At 43.5% G+C, this 24847-nt stretch overlaps 1 protein-coding gene across 2 annotated transcripts; it reads left to right on the top strand.

Annotated features, from left to right (window-relative positions):
* The first annotated feature begins 408 nt into the window (after positions 1-408).
* Positions 409-23537, top strand: LOC147431288 (mitochondrial ATP-independent inner membrane protease subunit 1a-like). 2 transcript variants are annotated; one of them, XM_086493899.1, is made up of 4 exons: positions 409-707; positions 21764-21988; positions 22214-22324; positions 23227-23537. In XM_086493899.1, exons 1-4 carry the CDS (start codon positions 621-623, stop codon positions 23257-23259), a joined length of 456 nt encoding a protein of 151 aa, XP_086350025.1. In that variant the 5' UTR covers positions 409-620; the 3' UTR covers positions 23260-23537. The 2 variants fall into 2 exon arrangements, with proteins under 2 accessions (XP_086350025.1, XP_086350024.1); XM_086493898.1 differs by having other exon boundaries at positions 412-707; positions 23169-23537.
* The last annotated feature ends 1310 nt before the right edge of the window (positions 23538-24847 follow it).

Raw genomic sequence — 24847 nt, 5'->3', positions numbered from 1 at the left:
AGTAATGTCTTGGGGTTGGTGTGTTCTTGATTGAACTCACCATTAAACACTTTTGTGTGACCTAGCCTATACCTAGTAACTCCTGTCTCAAGTTTTTGACTTAACTTTATCCTCTAAACTACCTTCCACTTGATGCTTGTATCTTGTAGAGCTAAAACCCCTTAGTTATAGCTATAACTAGTACGGTCTAGGCCTCTCTCTCTTTTTCTCTCCCTCTTTATCGCGTGCACATAGTCTTCTTTTAGTTTTGGAGTTTAGCCTTCATGTCGCAGATTTCGACACGTGTAAAAGATTCACCCTTTCACCATATTATGTTAGTTTAGATTCATGTCTTCCTCCCTTTACCCTCTGGGTGCCTTGAATTGTAAATTAGTATTTCCCTTTTTGACATAGCCTATCCTTGCCCACTTAAATTAGTGGAGCATAACTTTTTCCCAGGTACTCTGTGGGAGCTTACCTCTCTCCTAACCCTAAGGTACACCCCGCGATGGTAGGTTGAACTGCCCGCTTCTGAACTGCCCGCTTCTGTCATTAAGAAGATGACCAGTGAGAAAAGCTTCAAAGGTTCTGCAAAGCACAATGAGTAAACGCAGCTGAGTGGGCTCGAATCCGCTCGATACATGTTGCCGGGAGAAACCCTGAGGCAGCTCCTGGGCCTTATTTGCGGTCTCCATGTCTGCAACACCTACGTTGGCCAGGCTTATCGTGTACGTTCTCTACATCATCTACATTCTACATGAGAGAGAGAGAGCGAGAGAGAGAGAGAGAGAGCGGGCGAGCGCAATACATGAATTTGCTGTCCGTCACCTTGTACGCACGTCACACACACACACACACACACACACACACACACACACACACACAGCTTCCGGCATTGGATAGAAAGGCTGAGGGTTTCGGGTTGGGAGTTGGCTTAGGCAAGGTATGGGTGTCTCTCAGTTTTAGAGACAACTCGTATGAATGCTCTTCCTTTAGCAGTTCTGCTGAAGGCCAGGAGGGTATGAATGCTCTTCCTTTAGCAGTTCTGCTGAAGGCCTCCTGGCCCTGGAAGATGGACGTATTGCTGGGATCATTCTATTTGGACGAAGATTGAGTATTGTACCTCCTCTTGGATGGTGCCCTCTCCTCTCTCAATTGCTCATCGGCTGTTGTTTTTGGTCAGTGGTACTCAGACTTTGATATTGCTGGCTTGGAGGACAGATGCTATGTGCTTAGATTTCGAGGGAAGATTACTTTCTAGTGCTACAGCCAGAGTACAGGGTGCATCAGGTGATTCAACAATTTTTGGCACTGTCAAAGTGGCAGTTGAAAGGGTGAATCGGATGATGAACGAGGCAGAACGGGTTATGTCAAGCCTCTTCGGAAATGGACAGTTACTTGGTCTCAAACATCTTGTCGTAGATCTCTTGCAAGGGATGCATGGGCAGCCCAACAGTACTCCGTCTACATCTGATCTGGTGTGTACGACCGCCTCAACTTGGTCCCAACGTGCAAAAGCTGAAAATGCAAGAGGAAGAGAGAGGAAAGAGAGCAATCTGCTAGACAGAGGGAACGTGGGAAACTTTTAGAGAGAAGTTTTACAGGCTGAAAAGGCCAAGAGATAGGGAGAAAAGACTAGAGTGAGAGAGAGTGGAAGTGGGAAATAGCCCATAACGTTGGCACTTTGCAATATTGGTATGAAATACAAGAAGGAGCACAAGGGGTTCCTATATAGGGATCTCCCCTCTTAAAATGCCGCCCAGGCATAAGTTGCCATGTGCCACATAAGCAATGAAATGCTTTTGAACAAAATTTTAGAAATTGAGACTCTAACTCCATAAAGGCACAGGAAAAATTGTAGACTCTAGCCAGATTATTGAATGGGCATATACATTGCTCCACAGGCCGGTTCAGGTATATCTCCCTCTTATATAGTCAGGTACAATAAAAACAAACCTCTCTTTAAGGTACTACTGCTGGGAAAAATTGAAGCTGTTGGAAGTGGCAACAGAACATGGTTGGATATGGCTGAAAACAACAGCAATAGGTGCACATCCTCTCGTTTCCAATGGTGGAGAGTAGCAACCTTTGAAGTTCGAGTGTGAAACCTCTCAAAGCAACCTTGTCATGGTGATTGCGATTTGCAAAGATGTTACTAGAAGGAGAGGTCGCCTAGGGCAGGAGAGGACATGAAAGGGAGAGAACTTGCAAATACGCAATGGCACTGAGAGGGAGAGCAATCTGGCAAAAACTCCTAGAGAGAGAAAAATGTTGGAAGAGAGAGAGACTGAAAGAGAGTGACCCAAAACGTTGGTTGTCACTTCTGACGATAGAAACCAATGGTACACGCCTCCATAGGAAACCCCACGACCTAGAGGAACAAAATGGAACAGTTTGCAGGCGGAAAACAAGTGGTACAAGGCAGCATGGAAAAATGCCCTAGACCTAGGGTCATAAAAAAACACACCATATGACACCACGATCAATACAAAACAATGGCGGAAATAGATCAAAAATGAGAGAATTATACATGTATGACCTACCTAGGCTCAGTTCTAATGGGAAAGTCCTATAATGTGACCGTTCCCCAATGCCTACAACTAGCAAACATCGGAGGTGACCTTGTGCAATCAGAGGGTATGCAACTACTTAAAGTGCTTGGACAAGCACGTCTTGCAATAGGCTCACAAAGGTGCCATAACACTTCCTAGGCTGTCCAAAATCCTAGAACTAGGATTACAGCTTGTCCACATGCACATAGGGTCCCTTTTTAAGGTGAGGTATTGGTATTGAGCTACATGGCTTCCTTGTAGTTTGCCAACAACTCCGGGTAATCTACAAAGAAATCTCTATCGATCGACATTGCTTCGTGGGTTTCGTTATCCTTGAACTTCAAAAAGTACTGCCGTGCTTGCTTCTTTGAGTCGTGCTGAAAGCGATGCAGTAAAATCTGCACCGGCTCCATGACTTCAGCTTCGTCTACGATCTCAGATTCATCCTCTTCAAAAATGTCCTTTGGGGGATTTCTTCAACCAAGAAACATGGAAAACGTCGTGCATTGACCAAGAATTAGGTAACCGCAATTTCATAGACACCATTTATCTTTTAAATGACTCGAAATGGGCCATACATCCTAAAAGACAACTTTGGACACTTCTTTTCTGTCTGCTATGGCTGAAAACGCTATGAATGTCGAGGGAAAAATGCCAAGGCTAGCTGAATTGCCGTTGCTTGATGCTTGATGGTAAAATGCTAGGGTGTCGAGGTACTTGGGTGCTTGTGTCCATGCCGTGCTTCTTTGGTTTGATCAAGGTTGCTTTTGTACGTAGTACGGATCATTTCGTACCGTACGGAACATATTACATGGATTCATATGTACGTTAACACTAGTTCTATAATTAGATACTTAAGTGTCTCAGGACACTTAAGTGTCCTATTTTCATTCCAAGTTTTGGCAATTTATTTGTCAAGCTAGAAAGAAGTTTTTTATGCCTTGCTTCTACCATAGGTTGGTTATGAGGAAAAGAAAACATTGGATTTTTCTCAATGTCAAAATACAATCCGTATGGATAGAATTATGGTAAGTTTTAACTCATTAATTTTAGTAAAATTTCAAGCTGTTTTGTCAAAAAAATCATAAAATTCTTATATCTTTTTGTAGAGATGGCTATTTTTATGTTTATAAAATGCAAGTATTAGCACTTAGTATTACAAAACAATGGAATGCACTTTAAAGACAAGTTTCCAAGTCACACACAAGTTATAGACATGATTTCATACTTGAGCATGTGTTGAATAAGAGCATAATTTTGGTCTTATAAAGGTCCCCTTGTGGAATTGGGACTATTCTAGTGCAATTTGACAACTACAAATGACTTTATATATTGAAACCAAGAAACTACGTATTTTTTGGGCTCCCTAACTCAATCAAATCCGGTTGCTTGAACTCTATTTTGAATTTTTTATCGTGCAAAAACTCTTGAAAATCTTGAGATCTCCATAATAACATTAAAGCCAAGGTTTTAGGCACTCCAATTGTGTATGTACCACGTACTTTGATACATTTAGCTGATCTACATAGAAAGTTTGATATTATTTGAGGTTTTGAATGCTTATGTCTCAAGAATGAAAATATCAAAGTTCTCTCTTATGCAGTTTTGGATATTTAAAATAATCCAATAATTGTTGCATACCAAAGCCCTTCTACTTGCCACCTTAAGTATCAATGGAAAGGATAAGCAATGTATCACTTTCTAAAACTCACAAATACATCAAAAACATATTTTTCTTTGTGTACAACAATAAGCTTGAAATGGCTATATCAAATACATAGAACTTTCCATTATTTTACATACTCCCAAGTCAATTTTTTGGCACATGAAACTTTCGGATATCTATAGCAAAATTGTGGAAAAGACACTTAAAATTTTCTACAAAGTCACTTCATTTTGTCTTGAGTTTATAAAGTTGATTTCTTCAAACCATCAATCACAGTCTTACGAGGGTAACTTGATGAGTATAGTTCTTGATCATGGTAGATTCTAAAATGCAAGGTTATATTTTTAAAAGACCCTCTAGCTAACATATTTAAGCATATCAAGAGGATTTTCTTAAATAAACCGTCTAATGCAAATAGCATTTAATTTAAATTTGTAAAAAAAGGACAGTTAAGTGTCTTGTTTTGATACCAAACTAGTGTTTTTTAAAAACATGGACGCACCACAATTGGCCATATCATGTGTAAATTTTGGGGCTTTAGGGCCTCTCAATTAAGTGCTACCGGGCTTTTTTTGTCACGTGACATATCCAACCCTGTATGTCCGTGGACAAGCTACAGCATGACCAGGATTCAGTTCATTTAAGTCAGTCTAGAATAGAAAGTGTTCTGGCACTTTTGGGAGTCTGTTCGCAGATCGTGCATGCCCAGACACTTAGAGTAGATGCATATCCTCTGGCTGCACACAGCATGATCATCACCATTACCATCAGAATCCATCAGGAGCATTTTTACAATGCATAGACCTATTTTCCCTATTTTTGACATTTTTCACTTATTATTTTTAAGTGACTTTTATTGGAAACTGAGTAGGCAAGTTTACTAAGTTTGTATATATAGAAACTTAGTGCTAGCACTTTCTGGCAGAAGAGGCAGCAGGAGCGCTTGCTCACATGCAACTTCTTAGCAAGACCCCAAGTTTCTCTAGCGTTTTTGCATCACAGCAAAAGAGCTAGCGTTTTTGGACAAGAATCCAGACCAATCAGCGTTTTTGTATCTGCATCAGCCTGGCTACTGCAAAGGACAGATCAGCACTAGCGTTAGTGGTTTGCACTGGCAGATCCTCAGCGTGTTTGTAGCAGGACCCATTTTCAGCCCTAGCGTGTTTGGTTTGTAGATCAACCTCAGCGTTTTTGCAGATCTTCGCAACGAAACCAATCATAGACTCAACGTTTTCAATTTTCAGCAGTTAGATACCGCAGAAGAAGTTTCGAACCTCGTAGATCTCACCTTCCCGCTGTAGATCCTCGCCGCACGGTTAGACCCGACGAAGTTTACAGTTTCAAGAACCTTGAGCACAGTTCGGAGCACTCATCTTGAGCAAAGTTCATCATTCACTTCCGCTTCATCTTACAGCCATAGTATCATCCAACCACTACCCTCGAAAGACGTCCGAAAAGTAACATGCTGTATGCTGAAAGTAAATCCAGCTCTATCAAGAATCTCCTCAAGCCAACCAACTCACAAGTCGCACAACCAGCATTTGCAGAAGGTGCTGTTGCTGACCGCTCCGAGAGACTGCATCAAAATTGAGATAGAGGCATAGACTATTGGTATCCGGATAATTTCCCAATTTTAAAGGACTTCACCCTCGAGGAAAGAGTCAGAAGCCTGCACCTTCGGTCATATACCGTATGCCAGAATCTCCAAGCTGCTACGTGAAGTCCAAAGAATAGGACAATTGAGGCTATCGAGGAATGAACTGTCCGATGGGCAAAGAACCAAAGAACTGCAACAATCACCATACGAGTGATGGGCGTATATACAATGCATGGGGAAAAAACCTCCCAGTGAGGGAAAAAAATGCCCCGACGGTCCTAATAAAAGAGCCCTAAGGGCCTCACTTCTCAGACATCTGGACACAGAGTTTGAGAGTGAGGACCTTGCGGGAGTTGTACTTTGCTCAAAGATTAATATAAAAGAAATACCAAAAGGGGTGGCAGCATTTAGGGCCACTCTCTCTGGGCACGGAACTACACTGGGCCGTGTTGACCAAATTGAAGTGTGATTTTAAAGTTGTGAAGTATTTTAAGTGATTTTCTCTCGTGTCGCGATAGATTCTAGACTTGGGGTGCCCAAGCCTGTTACAGGGGACCACTGGTACTGAAAGGAAGTAGTCCGCGGAGATCGACTCCCAAGTTGGCATCCCCTATGAAGGGAGAATACCCAAATCATGGATAACTGTCATAAGTCTCCAACAGTCTCTGCTGTGTAACTGGATCACCAAAGGGAGGTGAATCCGAAAGGAAAATAATATACGTGTGGAACCTGGAACCAAATCTTGGAGAACCAAGAAGACTATCTCCCCACTATGAAGAATGCTTGAGCTAAATGTAATTGGTTCCTAGTCTGAGAAGGACCACTATCCACCTGTACAAGATAACATGCCAGTCTTAAGATAAGGGAATAGTTGTGTCCTGAATGGTACACCTTCCAGGGATCAATCTAGAAGACGAGACATAGGAACTATTACCCGGATGCATTGTGAAGAGCAACCTTCACATCACAAATCCAAAGAAAATATCCGCCAAGATACTAACTGCAATGTGGGTTGAAGCTCATCATCCAAAAACCGCAAGAAATGGGCAAAAAACCAAGGAATGGAAGATAGCATGCATGGTACTTCGCTGAATGGAGTACTAGAAGTCGACTGAAGATAATCACCAGGGAGCCCTCTCTAAAAAAGAAGCATCCTCAAAAGTACGCTGTGTGGTTAAAATGACTCAACCCATGCTAGAACAAAGCAAACAATGTCACGGAAAGCTCTAGAGCTGAAGCTGAGAACTCCCCCCAAGATAGGAAGCCCCCCTCCTGCTCAATCCTTGGAAAAGAGAATGAGTACCACCATAAATAAATCTGAGACAACTTGGAGTAAAACTACTGTCTCTGTAACTGAAGAACAAAGCCTGAATTTCGTGGAGCTCAAGACTCAAAGAGAATCACACCATCGATAAACTTGGGCTGCTAAGAATAGAAAGACCTTAAAGGTCGTCACTTGAGGATCATGTTTGCCAAAGAAGCCGTCGAGGTCCAAAAAGGACATAGCTACTGAAGCAAACTCCTTGAGATCAAACCAAATGTCCACCACTTCTGTGCATTTGCCAAGATCTAACCTGTAGGTATAATCCAATACAATATGCCAAACTGCATACAGACTCGAAAGAGCACATATACTCCCACTGTTGTAACTTGCTTCCTGAAAATCTGCACCAAAACTGTTCTTAGTACTTGTGCTAAAGAGAATAAACCCACAAGTTACAACTGAATTGTGCAATCAATATCCAATAGACAACATGACAACAATACTCAAAGGAAGAGTAAATGAACCGACTCGGGGAACAAGCCCGTAAAGAACGCTGGGGCTGATTTGCAACATGCCAGAAAGCTGGGCAAAAACCTGCAAAAGAAAATCCTGCTATACTAGCCAACTATGGCCAGATCTTCACCCGGAGAGCTGCTCCCAAGGCTTGAGCTCTCCAGAGGGATGTATCCAAATGTTGCCGATTGCGGGAGTAGGAACTAGATGTCCCCAGCAACTGTTGACACGGTGTGAAAAACTTGTCATCCAAATCTCGACAAATCTGCTCTTGATCATCAAGAAAACTGCCCACAGAAGGTTTTAAACTTGTCCCAAAACTGGCGTTGACAAGCTCACAAGAGATCAGAAGCTTTCCCACAGCTGGCAGTTACAAACTCACAAGAGGGCAGAGAAGTGACCAAATTTGTAGGGCCACGTTACCATCGGGGAAGAAGAGAACATGGAGAAAGGAGAAGTCCACACTCCAACAAAACCTCCTCGAACTATTGTCATTGTTGGCCAAGGGTTTGCACCTCGTGCTCCACCTCTAAACCACATCCAGAAAAGTCGGACGATCAAACAAGAAGTGGTTCTGGAGATAAAGCCAACTCCAACACATGCACTTTGCATGTAACATGTGTTACGTCTTTGAAGACGTTGGCTGTAAATATCCTAAATGTGCAAGAGAGGGTATGCAACACTATGACCTGCCTGGCATGCACGTCTTGCTAGAGGCTCACAAAATGCGAGGCTAGATCCAAAGCTAGACTACGACTAGCGCTAGACTGTAGCAGAAGCTCGTCCATGTGGCGCAAGTGTAGTGCGCACATGACATCAAATGTCATTTATTAAGAAATTGATTATTATCAATAAGAGGTGCTTCACATGCCATGAACTACCTAGGCTCTGCTAAAGTCCTATAATGTGACCACTCCCCAATGCCTACACCTAACGAATACAATCAGAGACCTAAAGTGCCTAGACATGCACATCTTGCGAATAGGGTCACATAGGTGTCAGAACACTTCCTAAACCCTAGAAGTAGGAGTTACAGCTTGTCCACATGCACATAGGGTTAGATGTGCACGTGACATTTGTGGTGTCAAAGGCTTGGGCACCCCAAGTCTAGATTCTGTCGCGATACAACAGAGATTCCTTAAAAATAATTCACAATTTAAGAGAGAGTTGACGCGGCCCGGCGTAGTTCCGTGTCAAGAGAGATTGGCCTCAAAGACTGGCGTCCCTTTCGGTATTTCTTTTATATTAATCTATGAGCTAAGTACAACTTCCCGCGGGTGCTCGCTCTCAGACTCTACGTCGAGATGCTATAAAGAGTGAGGTCTTTAGGGTTCTTTTATTCTTACAAGGGATGCCAAAAGCAGAGCTCAAAAGCAATTAAACTCAAAAGAAATTGGTTCTTAAAGCAACGATCCCAAAAGCAACTTGTTCCAAAGAGCAAATGTTCCCAAAATATGCCAGCAAAAAGCACCAACGCAATTTGCGAAAATCCGTATTGGTTGCCACGCCATCACTGTCAGTGTAAATTCCAAAAATCCGTACACGTCAGCAGTCAGCGCAAAATCAGGGGAGTCTGTACAAGTTTCTTGCGCGTGTGTGTTCGGGCAAAATTGCCACGTCATCAATTTGTGACATACCCCACTCTTGAAAGAATTGTAATTGACCTCGATTACGCCTGCAAAATAGACAGAGGCCATAAACCAGTTTAGTAGACACTGACTCTAAGTACCGACGGACTAGACACGACACCTCTAGTACTTGTACAAAGACGACAGTCACATCATTGCACATGACATCACATTGCAAATCAATCACAAAAATTTCATTCCAAATTTCAGACTATGATTGCTAGCAACGTATTTACTATTTAGTAATTGCATCTAGATCCATCTTAGACCTCACTGATGTCAGATTAACTAATTCCATATTGCTATCATGTCTATAGAGATTTTCAACTCAAGCACTGTCGTGTGCAAGTAGTCATCCGTCTCAAGTATTGTTGTGTGCGAGTAATCATTTCCGGAAGTCCCAATCCATCACCAAGTTCATACTGAACAGAGTGGTTTAATCATTCATTCGATTGAATCAGTCGTGATTCATGATTCGTCATCAGGTTCATTCGGGAGTCTTCATTCAAAATTCATGATACTTATCGGATTCATTGTGAAGTGGTCATTGCTCCCCATTGCATTCATCATCATCGATTTCACTTGTTATCTGTACACAACTAACAAGTCCTTCCAGACAACATTAATCTCATTTATAAATCAGAATCATCTTCGGAAATTCCTATTTCAAAGTTCTTCATTCACACACTTAGTTCATACTGAACATTGTTTCAATCATTTGGTCATCTCATCCGTCAAGAAGTCTTGATGCACCTAGATCCCTGTGTAGCCATCTCATCCTGCAGGAACTTTTGATGCGCTCACCACATTATCCAGTCATCCACACCGTTGTCAACCTGTAGTTGACGCTTAGACTTAGCTTTGGCAAACTTCTCCGCCGAAAAATTTACCCAAATCTTCATTCTTTTCTTCAGTTCCCGCGCTTGATTTCAATTGGGAGGTGTTATCTCTATCAGAGTCTCCACGAGACCCATGTGTAATTTGGGATTCTTTATGGATTTATGCCTTGTAAGACAGAGCACGAAGACGGGAGCGCGATAAAGTAAGGGTGGGAGTAGCTAATAAGCCCGAGGTGGGGACACGAAGATTCTTTAATAACAATTTTTAAAAATGATTCCAAGTGCCCTGACTGCTCTTTGATAGGACCGGTATACTTTGAGAAAGCACACGCCTGATGCTCTAATACCACTGTCACAGGCTTGGGCACCCCAAGTCTATATTCTGTTGCGACACAGCAGAGATTCCTTAAAAACAATTCACAATTTAAGAGAGTCGTTCCGTGCCAAGAGAGATTGGCCCAAAGACTTGTGCCCCTTTTGGTATTTCTTTTACATTAATCTGTGAGCAAAGTACAACTTCACGCGGGTGCTCGCTCTCAGACTCTGCGTCCAGATGCTGTGAAGAGTGAGGCCCTTAGGGTTCTTTTATTCTTCCAAGGGATGCCGAAGGCAGGGCCCAAAAGTAGTTAAACTCAAAAGCAATTGGTTCTTAAAGCAACGATCCCAAAAGAAACTTGTTCCAAAAAGCAAATGTTCTCAAAATTTGCCAGCAAAAAGCACTAGCGCAATTTGCAGAAATCCGTACAGGCTACTGTTGCTAAACTAGCTTTATCTGACAAAAAAATAATTCTAAATGAATTATTGGAATTTCAAGTGAGGGTTTTTCTCACTGGAGACATCCGAGTACAGAGTATTCCTAGTGCATCATTCAGAGTAATGACAGGAGCACTGTGAAAAGGAATATGTGTGAGGCCATCGGGATCGGGTACTTCTGATGCATCACATCGGATGGGTGACAGGTTGCATCGGGAAGAAGTATTTGACCATCCGGGAACGGACATCTTTGATGTGTCATAGGATGGGTGACATAGAGCATCGTGAAGGAGATTGTACCGTAAGTTCGGTAGGAAAGGACTAGGTGATGTGTATTCCTGAAGCGTCACAGGGTGGGTAACGGAAGCATCGAAAAAATGATATCCATAGTTAGGAGAAAAATTCCGAATTGTGTTAGAATTGTGCACAAGGAGAAGCAAGCACTTGAATGAAGATGGGTTTAGAGGAAACTTTGAGGAAATACAATTGCTTTTTGAGAAAGCAGGTTGCTTTTCGGAAAAGCAGATGCTTTCCCGCAAGGAAGTCTATGTTTGCATTGCAATTGTGCATGTGATTGCATCTAGGGATGCCTGGGAAGTGTTGTGAAAGCATTGTTTTAAACTTATAAGGTTTTATTGAGTTTTTGGGTAGACTCGGACCATTTTTAAAAGTGACCGGTCGGCCACTTAATAAGTGGGCAGCCACTTGGAAAAATAAAGCAACAAAAACCAGCCATCGTTTTCCCTCTCCCTTTTTCTGGCAGAAGATATTAAAAAAAAATAAAAAATAAAAAAATTTGCCACGATCTCTGTGAGTGCATGTGCGGGAGAGAGAGAGAGAGAGAGAGAGAGAGAGAGAGAGAGAGAGAGAGAGAGAGAGCACAAACGCTAGAGATGGTGAAGAGGGGGCGATCAGCCCCCCATGACTATCATGAGTAGAAGACCCAATTCACAATAATCAGATGATGGAAGTGGGTACCCCCGTGGCCCTATAAATAGGTGCCCAAGGGGAGGTAGGGCAAGGCCTGATAAAAATCCCCACGACCCAACAAAAAAATGATATATGGAAATATATGAGGGCGCCCAGACAAAGTGGGTGGCCAGTCCCAACTCGGGCAGTCGGACCAACTTAAGACTTTGGGTGGCCAGCCCAGAGACATACTAGCCGTACAAGTATGCCCTAGACGTGTGAAGTAGCAGAGTGGTGTAAGCTAACACTCCCTCTCAGCATCGGATGCTGAACAAACCCTATGAAGTCGAAGATGTGAGGCAAATGATGAAGATGTCTGCTGCAATGTCTATTGAAGGACAACACTCTGGCAAAATACGCGAGTTTAGCAGCAGTTTGGGGTGTCACGACCGCCAAGAAATCTCCATGGTAAGATGCCGTCATGAGCACTGTAGCAAACTGATGTACTCCGCCGATACAGGGTGAAGATATTGCGTGAAGGTCTCGAATTGAGTGTGAAAACAACTCCTTGTTGTAAAAGAAGTGCCAATAGGCTTGCAAATGTCCTTCCCAATAGGATCTGTGGTGTCAGTAGTCAAACCGTCTAAGAAAACGGTGAAGCCTAGGAACCGTCATGAGAATGACCGAAAGCCTGTAATTGCATGAACCAGTAACCCAGTGTGGCGAGGTGTCTAAGCTGTGTAAAACTCCAGGAAGGCCAGATGTAGCAATTTGCGTCGTAAGTGTCTGTCGAAACAAGGAAAGCCAGACTAAACAGTCTGCACTGTAGAAGCTACTGTAAGCTGCAACAATCACCGAAAGACGGCACGGACCACCATCGGATGGTGTGCTGTCAGTAGGTAGGGTAATCCAAGATGAGGGGAAAGCCAGACTCGACAGTCTGCGCTGTGAAGGGCCTCTGAGAAGAGGTGTGGACAGACCAAGCTATCTGCACCGTAATCATCCTGAATGAAGAAGGGAAGCAAGACTGAGATGTCTGTGCTGTGAAGATCCTCTGAGAAGAGGAAAGGCCAGACCAATCTTTCTGCACCGTCTTGTCTTGCTTATATCTCCTGCCTCCAATCCTCTGGTGTCAACCAAAACATAATCCACGCCAACAACGCCAAAACGCAACTTCGTGTGGCTCTCAATGCGAATGAGCTAGGAGTGGCCTATTGCCTAGGTCGGGGGATAAGTTTGCTGTAAGGTTACTGAGGGTGAGTGTAAGCAACTCTGAAGGTAGCAATCCAAATGATCAGGAGTGTAGGCCAACCAAGCTCCGGGTGACTCTAGATGTAGTCGCGTGATGATGCCTGATCTCTCGCATCTCGCGAGCACTGAAGTCCCACTCTAGTTGTAGATCCAAGCAATGAACCTGTCCAAGAAGAGAACCAAGATCCTCTCCCTAAGTCCATGTAGATGCTCCTGTGTAAGCAAGTGATCTGACGTGTCGAGGTCAAGTGGTAAGTGTCTGTCCACCCAAGATGATGGTGTCTTCTCTAGGAATGTCGGAATCCCATATGCCATGAGCATGGCCATATCTTGTGTGAACTCTTCTGATGAGTGCATAGGTGTATCCATAGCAAACCACAAGTCACCAACCCCTCTAGAGTGTGCAACCGCCAAATGATGGCTGGAATGAATGGATCTCCCAAGGATCGTACGCCCGTAGATGATCAAGCTGATGTCAAAGATACTGTGTACTCTAGCAGTCATTGAGAGACTGCACGAACCACCACCGGATGGTGTCCTGGCAGGAGGTAACTTCATCCTCTGTGAAAAACACAAGCCATGTGGCTGCTGTCCACCCAGAAATGCAACTGCAAGGTGATGAAAATGCTGCGGTCCAGCGATTTCAGCTTGCTCGTACGCTCCCGGCAGGTTCCAGAGCGGTGCAGAGGTTGTAGGGAGGGTGGGGAATTGATGTCGCAGCCATCGGAGGGCTGAAAACAGAGAAAAAACAGCAAGGTGTGATGGCTGTAAACCTGTAGATCTGAAGAGGATTTGCCCTGGCAAGGCATCGCATGCCAAGCCGGTGGGGCAAAGGCAAGATCTGTAGAGCAAGGCCCAACGCCCCCCTTTTGCCTGGTTGAAAAACGCAGGCTGCTGGACTGTCCAAAAACGCAAGTGCATGGCTGCTGAAAAACGCAGCCCCTACCTGAAAACGCAGATGGGCAGAAGGGGGTTTTGGCGATGGAAACGCCTGTAGAGGCTGGTGCTGGCGGCCAAGAGGGTGATCAGCATGAGGGTGATGCAAAAACGCTGCTCCAGGGTTCTTTTCGGCGATGAAAAGCAGCCCATGAGGTGGCGCCAATGCCCCTGTAGAATGATCGCTGGCTGATGGGATCAGATTTGCTTCGTCTTGGGAGGGATACCTGATGTTGATGAAGCGCTGGTCCCATGGAGAGCCTGAAGCTGTTGATACCATGTGCCCTGGCAACTGATACCATGAGAGAGAGAGAGAGAGAGAGAGAGAGAGAGAGAGAGAGAGAGAGAGAGAGATGGTGAAGAGGGGGCGATCAGCCCCCCATGACTACCATGAGCAGAAGACCCAGTTCACAATAATCAGATGATGAAAGTGGGTACCCCGTGGCCCTAAGGGGAGGTAGGGCAAGGCTCGATAAAAATCCCCACAACCCAACAGAAAAATGATATATGGAAATATATGAGGGCGCTCAGACAAAGTAGGCGACCGGCCCCAAACCCTATTCCTGCCGTGGCCAGGGAGCTATAAAAGCATCACGCGCCTTCTCTCAGAGGAGTTGCCAACATCAGCAAGAGAAGACTCTGCCGCCAGAAGAGCAAGAGATCGCGAGACTACGAAGCATGGAGGTGGCTTTTCCCGCGCAAAGAGCGAGTGGTATCAATTGTGGATTTGCCATACAAATTGTTGTCCCGTGTTTGTGTGCGTTTGTAGTTGTACTTCCTCTTCACGAGGGAGTACGAGCAGAGGAAGGCATGAGCCCCTGCAGGAGAAAGCGCTCCGAGGAACTAGAGCCAGATCAGCCCAAGGGTTTCGTACCCGAGTTTGGGAAGTAGATCCACGGATCGGAGAGAGGTAGTCTCTCAAGTTGTGATCCGGAAGTGGGGATTCTGAAGTAAGGACTTCCTGTCCAGGAAAGCAGAGTTATTCTGCAGGAAGAGGACTCTGGAAACCGAGTCGGAAGAGAGTTGCAGGAATGCTGTACCCTGAGTGTGGAAGGTGAGATCCAGAGGCGAGAACCTTGGTTCTCGAGGATTTGGAATAAGGAACGGAAGTTCCTTGGAATAGGGTTTTGCCATAGGAATAGGAAGCCGAGGCTTGTGGGAACCATAAAGTCTTATTCTAGAACGAACGTGGTAATACGTTCGGTTCAAGTGCTTGTATAGACTTCTTCTGTCACAAACGGGAGCGCATAACAATATAAAATACATTCGGATAAATAGGATTTATCACTTATTACTGAAGCCAGAGGATATAGAGAGAAATAAATAGAGAGAGAGAGATAGAGAGTGAGAAGATCGACACAGTACTGGGGACCAGAAGATGGGCTGGTCCCCCCCGTAATAGTATCTTTATTACTGAGGAGAAGTCTATACAAGCACTTGAACCGAACGTATTACCACGTTCGTTCTAGAATAAGACTTGATGGTTCCTGGAAGCCTCAGCTTCCGATTCCTAGGGCAAAACCCTATTCCAAGGAACTTCCGTTCCTTATTCCAAATCCTTGAGAACCAAGGTTCTCGCCTCTGGATCTCACCTTCCAGACTCAGGGCATGACATCCCTGCAACTCTTTCTAACTCTCTTTCCAGAGTCCTCTTCCCGCAGAACAACTCTGCTTTCCCGGACACGAAGTCCTTACTTGGGAATCCCAACTTCCGGATCGCAACTTGAGAGACTACCTCTCTCCGATCCGTGGATCTTCTTCCCAAACTCGGGTACGAAACCCTTGGGCTGATCTGGCTCTAGTTCCTCAAAGCGCTTTTCTCCTGCAGAGGCTCATGCCTTCCTCTGCTCCTACTCCCTCACGAAGAGGAAGTACACCTGCAATCAAATACTCAAAGATCATAACATGAAAAACGTTACCTTCAAAGTCTCGACGCTCGAAACGCAACTCCGTTCTCGAAAAGCAATTCCCCGGAAGAGATCTTTACATAGAAAAATCCTCTGTTCCAATCCTACACACAAAAGAGGTGTGTTCTCGGGTTCCTTCTCGTAAATCAGCCCCGTCTACGACGTTTATGGGCTGAAAACAGAGAAAAACAGCAACTTGTCGCGATGGAAACACGCTTCGTAGGCACTTCTTCGCGAGGGAACTCGCGCATTGGGTCTTGGCGACATCTGGTACACTTGGGGCAGCCATGGGCATCACTGGCAACGTCTTCTTTATGGCTGAAATCTGCAGTAGCATCTCCTCCTTGCAAAGATTGGTCCTCCTCTTTGAGTGAGGGCATGTGATGCTTTTATAGCTCCTAGCCACGGGCACGAATAGCTGCTCGCGTAGAGATCGCGGCCGTTTTTTTTTTTTTTTTTTTCTGTTCTGCCAAAAAAAGAGAGAGAGAAAACGTTGGCTGATTTGTTGCCTTATTTATCAGATGGCTGCCCACTTATTAAGTGGACGGCCGGCGTATTTAAAAAATAATCTGAACCTGCCGAAAAACTCAATAAAACCTTATAAGTTAAAAACAATGCTTTCACAGCACTTCCCAGGCGTCCTTGGATGCAATCACATGCACAGTTGCAATGCAGACATAGACTTCCTCGCGGGAAAGCATCTGCTTTCCCGAAAAGCAATCCCGCTCTCTCAGAAAGCATCTGTTTTTCCTCAAAGTTTCCTCTGAACCCATCTTCATTCAAGTGCTTGCTTTTCCTTGTGCACAATTCTAACACAGTTCGGAATTTCCTCCCGACTATGGATATTCCCTTTCCGATGCACCCGTCACCCACCTTGTGACGCATCAGGAATACCCATCACCTAGTCCTTTCCTACCGAACTTACGGTACAATCTCCTTCACGATGCTCTATGTCACCCATCCTATGACGCATCAGAGGTGTCCGTTCCCGGATGGTCGGATACTTCTTTCCGATGCTCCCTGTCACCCATCCGATGTGACGCATCAGAAGTACCCGTTCCTGGTGGCCTTACAGATATTCCCGTTCTCAGTGTTCCCGTCATTACTTTAAATGACGCACTAGGAATACTTTGTACTCGGATGTCTCCAGTGAGAAAAACCCTCTCACTTAAAATTCCAATAATTCATTTAGAATTATTTTTTCCTTGGTGTTCCAAGCGAGAAAACCCTCTCACTTATAAATCCAATAATTCATTTAGAATTATTTTTCTGTAAGATAAAGCCAATTTAGCAACATCTCCTCAGTAATAAAGATACTATTACGGGGGGGAACCAGCCCATCTTGTGGTCCCCAGTACTGTGTCGATCTTCTCACTCTTTATCTCTCTCGCTCTCTTTCTATTGCTCTCTATGTACCCTCTGGCTTCAATAATAAGTGATAAATGCTATTGATCCGAATATAGGATTTTGCTAAACAAATGTGAGGAGTAATGGTGCGCTTCACAGACAACACAATCAATGCATGAGCCTGTGCATCGTTTACATCCCAACGAGCTTGTTCTGTCGTAGGCAAAACAACTCTAATAGCAGCAATCCTTGTAGCAAGACATCCAACATTCTCAACATCGGCTACATCCTCAGAACCAAGACGTACATCAATGTCGTGCACAATATTCCATACGCCCTTTGACACAAGAACATGTTGCATCATTTAAGCCCACATAGGGTAATTGTCCCCATCCAATCTGTCCTCAACAACAAACATCTTTTATATTGCTATGCGCTTCCATTTGTGACAGTGGTATGAGAGCATGGTCTCCTCTCTCTCTCTGTAAAGGAGGACGACTCAAGGAAGATACGGGAAGAAGCCATGACAAGCCAAGAGAGAAGTAAGCAGGCGGAACCCTAAGCCCTGCAGGAAAAGCTAGCAGAGTTGGGAAAAATTTTCTCTCTGCAATAAGTCGACACAAGACTTGGGATTCTTTGAGAAGGCGACAAGAGCATGATGCTCAAGAACCTAGAGAATCCAGGGAGCAGAATGCTCAAGATCCTTTAGCATCCAAAAAATATCCATGAACATCTATCGAGAACCATAGCCAAGAAAACCCTCTTTTCGGGAAGGATATGAAGGTTGTCTTCAGACCTCAGAACACTCAGTCAAGTTTGATACTTTTGACGAAGGGAGGATGTCCCGAAAGCTACCGCTTTCATTTGATAGCTTGAAGTTGCCTTTGCAAATGGCCATTTCTGAGAAGCGTCGAAGATGAGGCATGTGACCAAACTCCTCAAGGGGATTGCAAGGACTTGGTGGTATACCAAAGCTCTGCAAGGAACTCACAACACGACTCGGATTAAATTCCAGGTTGAATATTCTGACAAATTTTTTGCCTCTATGCTTTGAGGAAGGCATCCAAGAAGATTATGCTCGGTTTGTCCAATAGGAACACGAGCAAGTCAAAGCAAGTAGTGGTTTACTCATGCCAAGGTAGCTCTACTCTTGACCCTCTTTGAGAAAGGAAAGATGAAGAAATTCAAGGAAGGATTTTTGCCCGAATTTTGTAGACGCATCCGTAAGATACTTTGCAGCGGATGGTGGAGTCAGCAATACAAGATGAAAGTGTACACCTCAGTGTACATAGAATCTAATCCCCGCAGTAGGACGGGAACTATTGAACACAGAAACATCAAATTTTTGTTATCCGTCCTCGAAGGATACGTTGCTATTCGGAGAATGTTTGGAGTAAGGGATTCAATCTAACTCCGGAGTTTTTGAATAGAAGACCCTCAAACTTTAAGTGAGAAGGCCGGTCTTTGATCAAAGTTAAATCTTTGAGGAACACATAAACTGCGTATTGCTTTTATGCACGAGATATGCATGTGTCTAACTAGGACAATCACTCTCGAGTATTTATGAGAGTAGGATCAATTTGAAACATTGTTTTCTGAGATGAATCGGTTTGCTCAACTAGCTGGAAGGTCAACTATTGTTATGGTATCCTGTAGTTCTCCAACAAATTACCTGATATTGCGGGTAGGACGGCAGAAAGGAAGGAACCATTCCGAGATTTCAAGCAGAGTAAAAGCTTTCGCTAAGCTTGAAGCCTAAACCAATTAATGGAAGCTATGGTAGTGCTTTACGCACAAGTGAATGAACACTCTCTTTAGGAGGGAAGGAACAAGCAATGGCTACAGCCTGTGCTCGAGGAATCCAAGGATTGAAGTCCTAGTTTATTTGATGAGCGGGTTTTCCTCTAAGCTCAAGCCAAGGAATCGTTAGGTTGAGTGTCTTCGCTCTAAGGATCTTACGAAGGGAAGGTAATCTCCTAGGTTCACCGAAACTCACGTACACAGCTTAAGAATTATGTACACCTGGGTACATGGATAACACACGACGATGCAGACCCGTGCCAAGGAAGTGGACGAGAGTTTGTTATACTCTCTTGAGCACCTTTTTTGCGCGCAAGGATATTGTGACACGAGAATCTCTATTTGAGATGTGTTCAAAAGAAGGAATTTGAGTTTCTCTACGGAGAAGAGGTTTTTTGATGGTCGTTGATCATTGAGTACGCTATGTGCTTTTACCATTATAGTAGGAACTTTTGATTGCGGTATATGTTTCTCCATGAGTAGGTCAAGTAGCATTTACACGCTGCTGGAATAAATTCAAAGTTCTATGTTCGTAAGAGTGCTAAGGTTTTAAAATGGTAAGAATTACCTTAACCACATAAGGGAGAACATCCTTGAGATCTAAAGCGGGTTCGCCCTTTAGTGGGTAGAGTTTGAACTTATGTTTACAAAATGGTGTGGCTAGAATTTTTTTCTGCCTAAGATTTTGGTCAAGCTTTTGTGGAGCAGCGAGCGAATGAAGATGCAGATACGGAGTCGGTATATGATGCCAATGATGATGAAGATACAAGCTCGAGTAGCTGGGTGACAAGCGAAGTGGATAGAGCAGATGAGTCCACATCCTATGGCAAGGAGACGGAGCCTGATGAGCGTGAGCTGGTAAAGGTAAAGTTCCCCTCTTATGTGTATGATGATATGGTAGTAGCCCATGTGCAAGAAGAGCAGGTGGTCGAAGAACAGCAGGTTGTAGGTGAAAAGCCAGTTTGCGAAGACCAGGGGTGTCTGTACACACTGCCACATCGATAAGTTTCTGCATGTTGCATTGACAGCTTGCCACATCATCAACCGTAATTACAAGGATGTTGCCACGTGTCAAGTTAGTGCCTTTTTCGGGGTTCAGTTTCGTCATTAGGTCTAGTTAGGGTCTTTAGCTCTCTACCCCTTCTTGGCTTTGTGCCACGTCATCACAATTTGTGACAATCGTGTCTGTTGCTTTCCTAGATTATCGTCCAGTCAAGGCCCCCTCTAAATCCAAATTCTGTAAGTGCGATCCAACACCATAGGAACAAGCTCCTCCCATGTCAAATTAATAGTCCTCCCTGAAATAATCAAGACTGAATAGAAAGCACTATACTCGGGAATAAGACGTGTCATCAAGATGGTAGCCAAGTGCTTGCAAGGTACAATTAAGAAAGATGAAAGACGGGATCCTAGCATTCAGCTAATCCCATGAGTGTTGATATTGCACAAGCTTTTGCAACTCCTTGGAAGAATTGTAGGCTCCATAGGAGCCTTTGGCCGCTCTATCTCTTGTGCACCATCAAGATAAGGTCGTAGGTCTCCAATACTGCGTCCATAAGCACTTTCCAATCATGGTAGTTGGTGGCATTTAGCTTTCGACCCCATGGAAACCTGACAACATTGAAACCTTCCTCTCAAGTAACTCTTGCAACTCCTTATCATGAGTAGACCTTCGCAACCGCTCCAAAGAATCGTCTTGTCATCGATTGTGTCATCAATGCCTTATTATTTTAAAACATGAAGATGGATGTTCAGAAAAACATAGCTACTGGGATCTTTCATTCAGTTGTACAAGGGAGCATTGAGAGTTTTCACAAGCATAGCCTTTGTCTTTGAGGCATTCACCATCAAACCGCTATACAAGAAAAAGTTTTCAAGGACTAGAGATTTTGTGCATCTTTTGGAGTATGAGCCAAAATCATTGCATCATTTGCATACGGCTAAAGCATGATCACAACATTACCAATAAGAACAATTTCAATTCCTTATTCTTGCATAACCATGTGCTCCAACTCATCAATGCTAACACAAAAAGAGTTGGTGAAAGTGGTACCCTTGCGTATCCCCAATATTGTTTGAGAATTTTTTTGAAATTTCCTCTCTCGAGCGTAGTGAACTTATCACTTTCCCCATATATAGGTAAAATTGCATGCATGTATTCACTTGCTACTTGGAGTTCTTCCATGCGTCTCCAAAGATTCTCTCGAGGAATCATGTCAAAGGCGTTCGTGAAGTCCAAAAAGCAATAATACAAGCCTTGGGGCAGTGTTCTATTGCTTGGAACTATAGGAGGTCTTGGTTCTTCCATGCGTCTCCAAAGATTCTCTCGCGGAATCATGTCAAAGGCGTTCGTGAAGTCCACAAAGCAAAAATACAAGCCTTGGGGCAGTGTTCTATTGCTTGGGGCTATAGGAGGTCTTGCCAGACTGCAGTGCCATGTCGTGGAGTGTGAAGCCACTTCAGCTTCGCCTATGCTGATTCTTTAGTTTTTCCCCACAGCTTTGTGCTTCTTGGAGATCTTGAGGGGTTTTTCCCACCATTGGTTATATATATATATATATATATATATATTAGGAGGTCTTGCCAGACTGCAGTGCCATGTCGTGGAGTGTGAAGCCACTTCAGCTTCGCCTATGCTGATTCTTTAGTTTTTCCCCACAGCTTTGTGCTTCTTGGAGATCTTGAGGGGTTTTTCCCACCATTGGTTATATATATATATATATATATATATATATATATATATATATATAGAGAGAGAGAGAGAGAGAGAGAGAGAGAGAGAGAGAGAGAGAGAGAGAGAGAGAGAGCTCTTTTTGGCACAGATCTTTGGGCCTAGCATGTTTCCCACCTTTAATGCTACAGATGATATAGTTCTCGTTGAGCGATTCTCTACAAGGTTTCAAAAGGTGAAGGCTGGTGACATTGTGATGGCTGTCTCTCCAGAGGACCCAGCCTTGGTTGTTTGCAAGAGGCTTCTTGCAGTTGAAGGTGACAATTTTACAGTCTTGCCAGAGCCTCTCAGTGAAGATGTTGCCAAACAAGTTCTGGTGCGTGTCCCTTGAGATCAAGCTGCGGCTCCTTTTCTTTGGCTAAAATGTGTACTAGGCATCCTTTTTTCGTTGTGTGCTTGTGAGTTGTGGCAGGAATTTTGGCTTGTGTTTATATAGTTAACTTGTTGACTGTAGCTCATTGTATGAGCCTCTTTTTTGTTTGAATGGATGATCGGGCACTTTGATTCAGTTTTTTAATATGCTTGATCAATCTCAATGTAGATTCCCAAGGGTCACGTCTGGCTTCAAGGTGATAATCCATCCAACTCAAGAGATTCACGACATTATGGACCAGTTCCCTATGCCTTACTCCAAGGCAAGGTCTGCCTAAGGGTGAGACAGTCTTTGTTTTTCTTCTCTGATTTGTTTTTGAACTTCTTACTTTGCAGTGGGACATTTCGTTCTGAATTTATGCGGCCTTTTACCTCCAAGCCCATCTTGTGCATGTGATGTTCTTGCTCCTTTGTGTAGTAACGTTTGTAAATGCTGTTTCCCTTTGATACTGGTTTGCGCTTGCTTATGTGGGTATGTGGATCTTAGACAGTCTTTGTTTGTCTTCTCTTATTTGTTTTTGAACTTCTTACTTTGCAGTGAGACATTTTGTTCTGAATTTACATGGCTCTTTACCTCCAAGCCCGCCCTTCTTGTGCATGTGATGTTCTTGCTCCTTTGTGTAGTATCATTTGTAAGTGCTGTTTCCCTTTGATACTGGTTTGCGCTTGCTTGTGTGGATCTTGCTGTCCAACTGCTTATTGCTTGTTTGCCTTGGCACTCTGCTCAAATAGGGTATGCAGTGGCATCAAATCAACGCAGGCATGCAAGCAGTGTTATGGTTCATTTGTTTGTGTGTGTTCGCATAGACCTTGGCTCAGAGTGGAGGTAGGTTTGTGTGCCCAGAGTAGAGTAAGTTGGGATGTGCCCAGAGTGGAGGTAGGTGTGCGTGCGCTTGCGGGTGTGCTTGTGCATCTGTGGGTGTCCGTGTTTGTGTGAGGGTGCGTGTGGTTGGCTTTGGTCTGTGAGTGTGGGTTGGTACGGGTGTGCGCATGGAGCAATGAGTTAGTTCTCTAGTTGTACGGGGTTTCATGCTATGTTGTAGTAGGGGTTTTGTTGATTTCATTACCTTTAGCCTGCAATTACTGTGTCAAGGATTTCTGAACTGTTAATTATTGGTTTTTAGGTATGAATTTGACTGTTGGAGCTATTTGGTTGATTGGGTGGTTTTTCTTTGAGTACAGATATGGCCTCCTTTCTATTGGGGAAAGTTTTAGTCTATAATTGAGAAGTTTTGGAACCTTATGGTTGAAGGCAGCTAAAACTGTGTAGTGGATGGATAGAGAGAAGCATTAACCTGCCAATAAGTTCTCATGTACTATTTAGTGACAAATTGGCCACTTCACAGCTGGGAAATTTTCGAATCTATGGTGCTTCAAAGAGTCATGTTTATTATTGGGTGATAAAGAGGTACTAACAAAATCACACATTAAATAGTGTGCTCAGAAATGGTTTTTTTAGTACATTATGATATGTTGTCTGTTTTGTTCTTTCACATTTGATGATTGTGACATGGACCTTCCCTGAATATCTATCTTTTGAAAGGCCTCTTAACTAAAACTTTAGAACCTCTGTGATTGATGGGTATGGAAGTAGATATTTGTGTGTGTGAGAGAGCAGCAGTTTACTTACAAGTATCTCTTCCATGTGTAAGGTGGTTTTCTTGCAACAATCTCATTCATGTTTAAGGCGGTTTTCTTGCAACATGAAAGGAATCTCTCCTTCAACCCAAATTTCTGAGTGTTGTGCTCATTCTTGTAAATAGGACCACTCGCCTCTAACTTGAGGAAACCTGAAGCTGATTGATGGTGGAAATGATGAGTAAAAGCAGGTACTGCAGACACGGTGTATGATTTGGTGACTCCTGGATGCATCTATTACGTTGTGCCGAGTTACTGCGTCAGAAACCATTGTGTTGACTATGCATAGCGCTGATCCACCAGAACTTAAACATGAGGTTGCATTAAAGAATTTTCAAAGAAAACACCGCAGCTTAAACAAAAGCCAAGAACAATTATCTCATAGAAGAGGAAGTGTGGAAGCACATGCTATTGATGGCTCATGCATGGTGAAGCCATCAGTCAATTATGGCAATTCTAAATAGCTGAGATTCCAACAATGGAAGGAGAGATTTTGGATTTGTTGTATTGGGAGTTCTCTAATTAAGATATCATGTTTTAGTTGAGAAGTGTGTTAAAGCATCATACAAACTCGTTTTTAGCTGTGAGGTAGTAGTACATGCCTATATAGGCAAGTGTTTGCTCTTCAAATACTCTTTCTAAGCTTGCACTACTTGCAATGAATGGAAAGATGTACCTGCCTCACCCCTCTCGCCATTAAGGGACTTCTGAGGCATCACGACAAGGTCCTTGATACCCACCTAGCCTCTCATCTTGCCCATCATTTGTGCCATGCATCGGCTCTTTTGCCTTCATGTCTCCTTTTAGGGAGGTTTACATAGCCAATAGTTATTTAGTTTAATGTTGTAGTGGTGATATCGTAGTGTTACTATGCATGATGGATTGATGGTTATATTGTCTTGTGGGTGAGTACCATGAGTCTTTACCTTGTATTTTTTTTAATACTAGTTCCGTAATTGGACGCTAAAGTGTCTTGAGACACTAAATTGCCCTATTTTTCTTCGAAGTTTTGGCAATTTATTTGTCAAGTTTTTTACACCTTGCCTTTACCATAGGTTGGTTATGAGGGAAAGAAAACATTTGATTTTTTTCCATGTCAAAATACAAGGCCTATGGAGAGAGTTGTGGTAATTTATTAGTCGTAATTTTTTGAAAATTTTAAGTT

Source organism: Adiantum capillus-veneris, chromosome 21 (assembly GCF_014529385.1).
Source record: "Adiantum capillus-veneris isolate H3 chromosome 21, ASM1452938v2, whole genome shotgun sequence".
Classification (NCBI taxonomy): domain Eukaryota; kingdom Viridiplantae; phylum Streptophyta; class Polypodiopsida; order Polypodiales; family Pteridaceae; genus Adiantum; species Adiantum capillus-veneris.
This window is presented reverse-complemented; position numbering and strand designations above follow the sequence as displayed.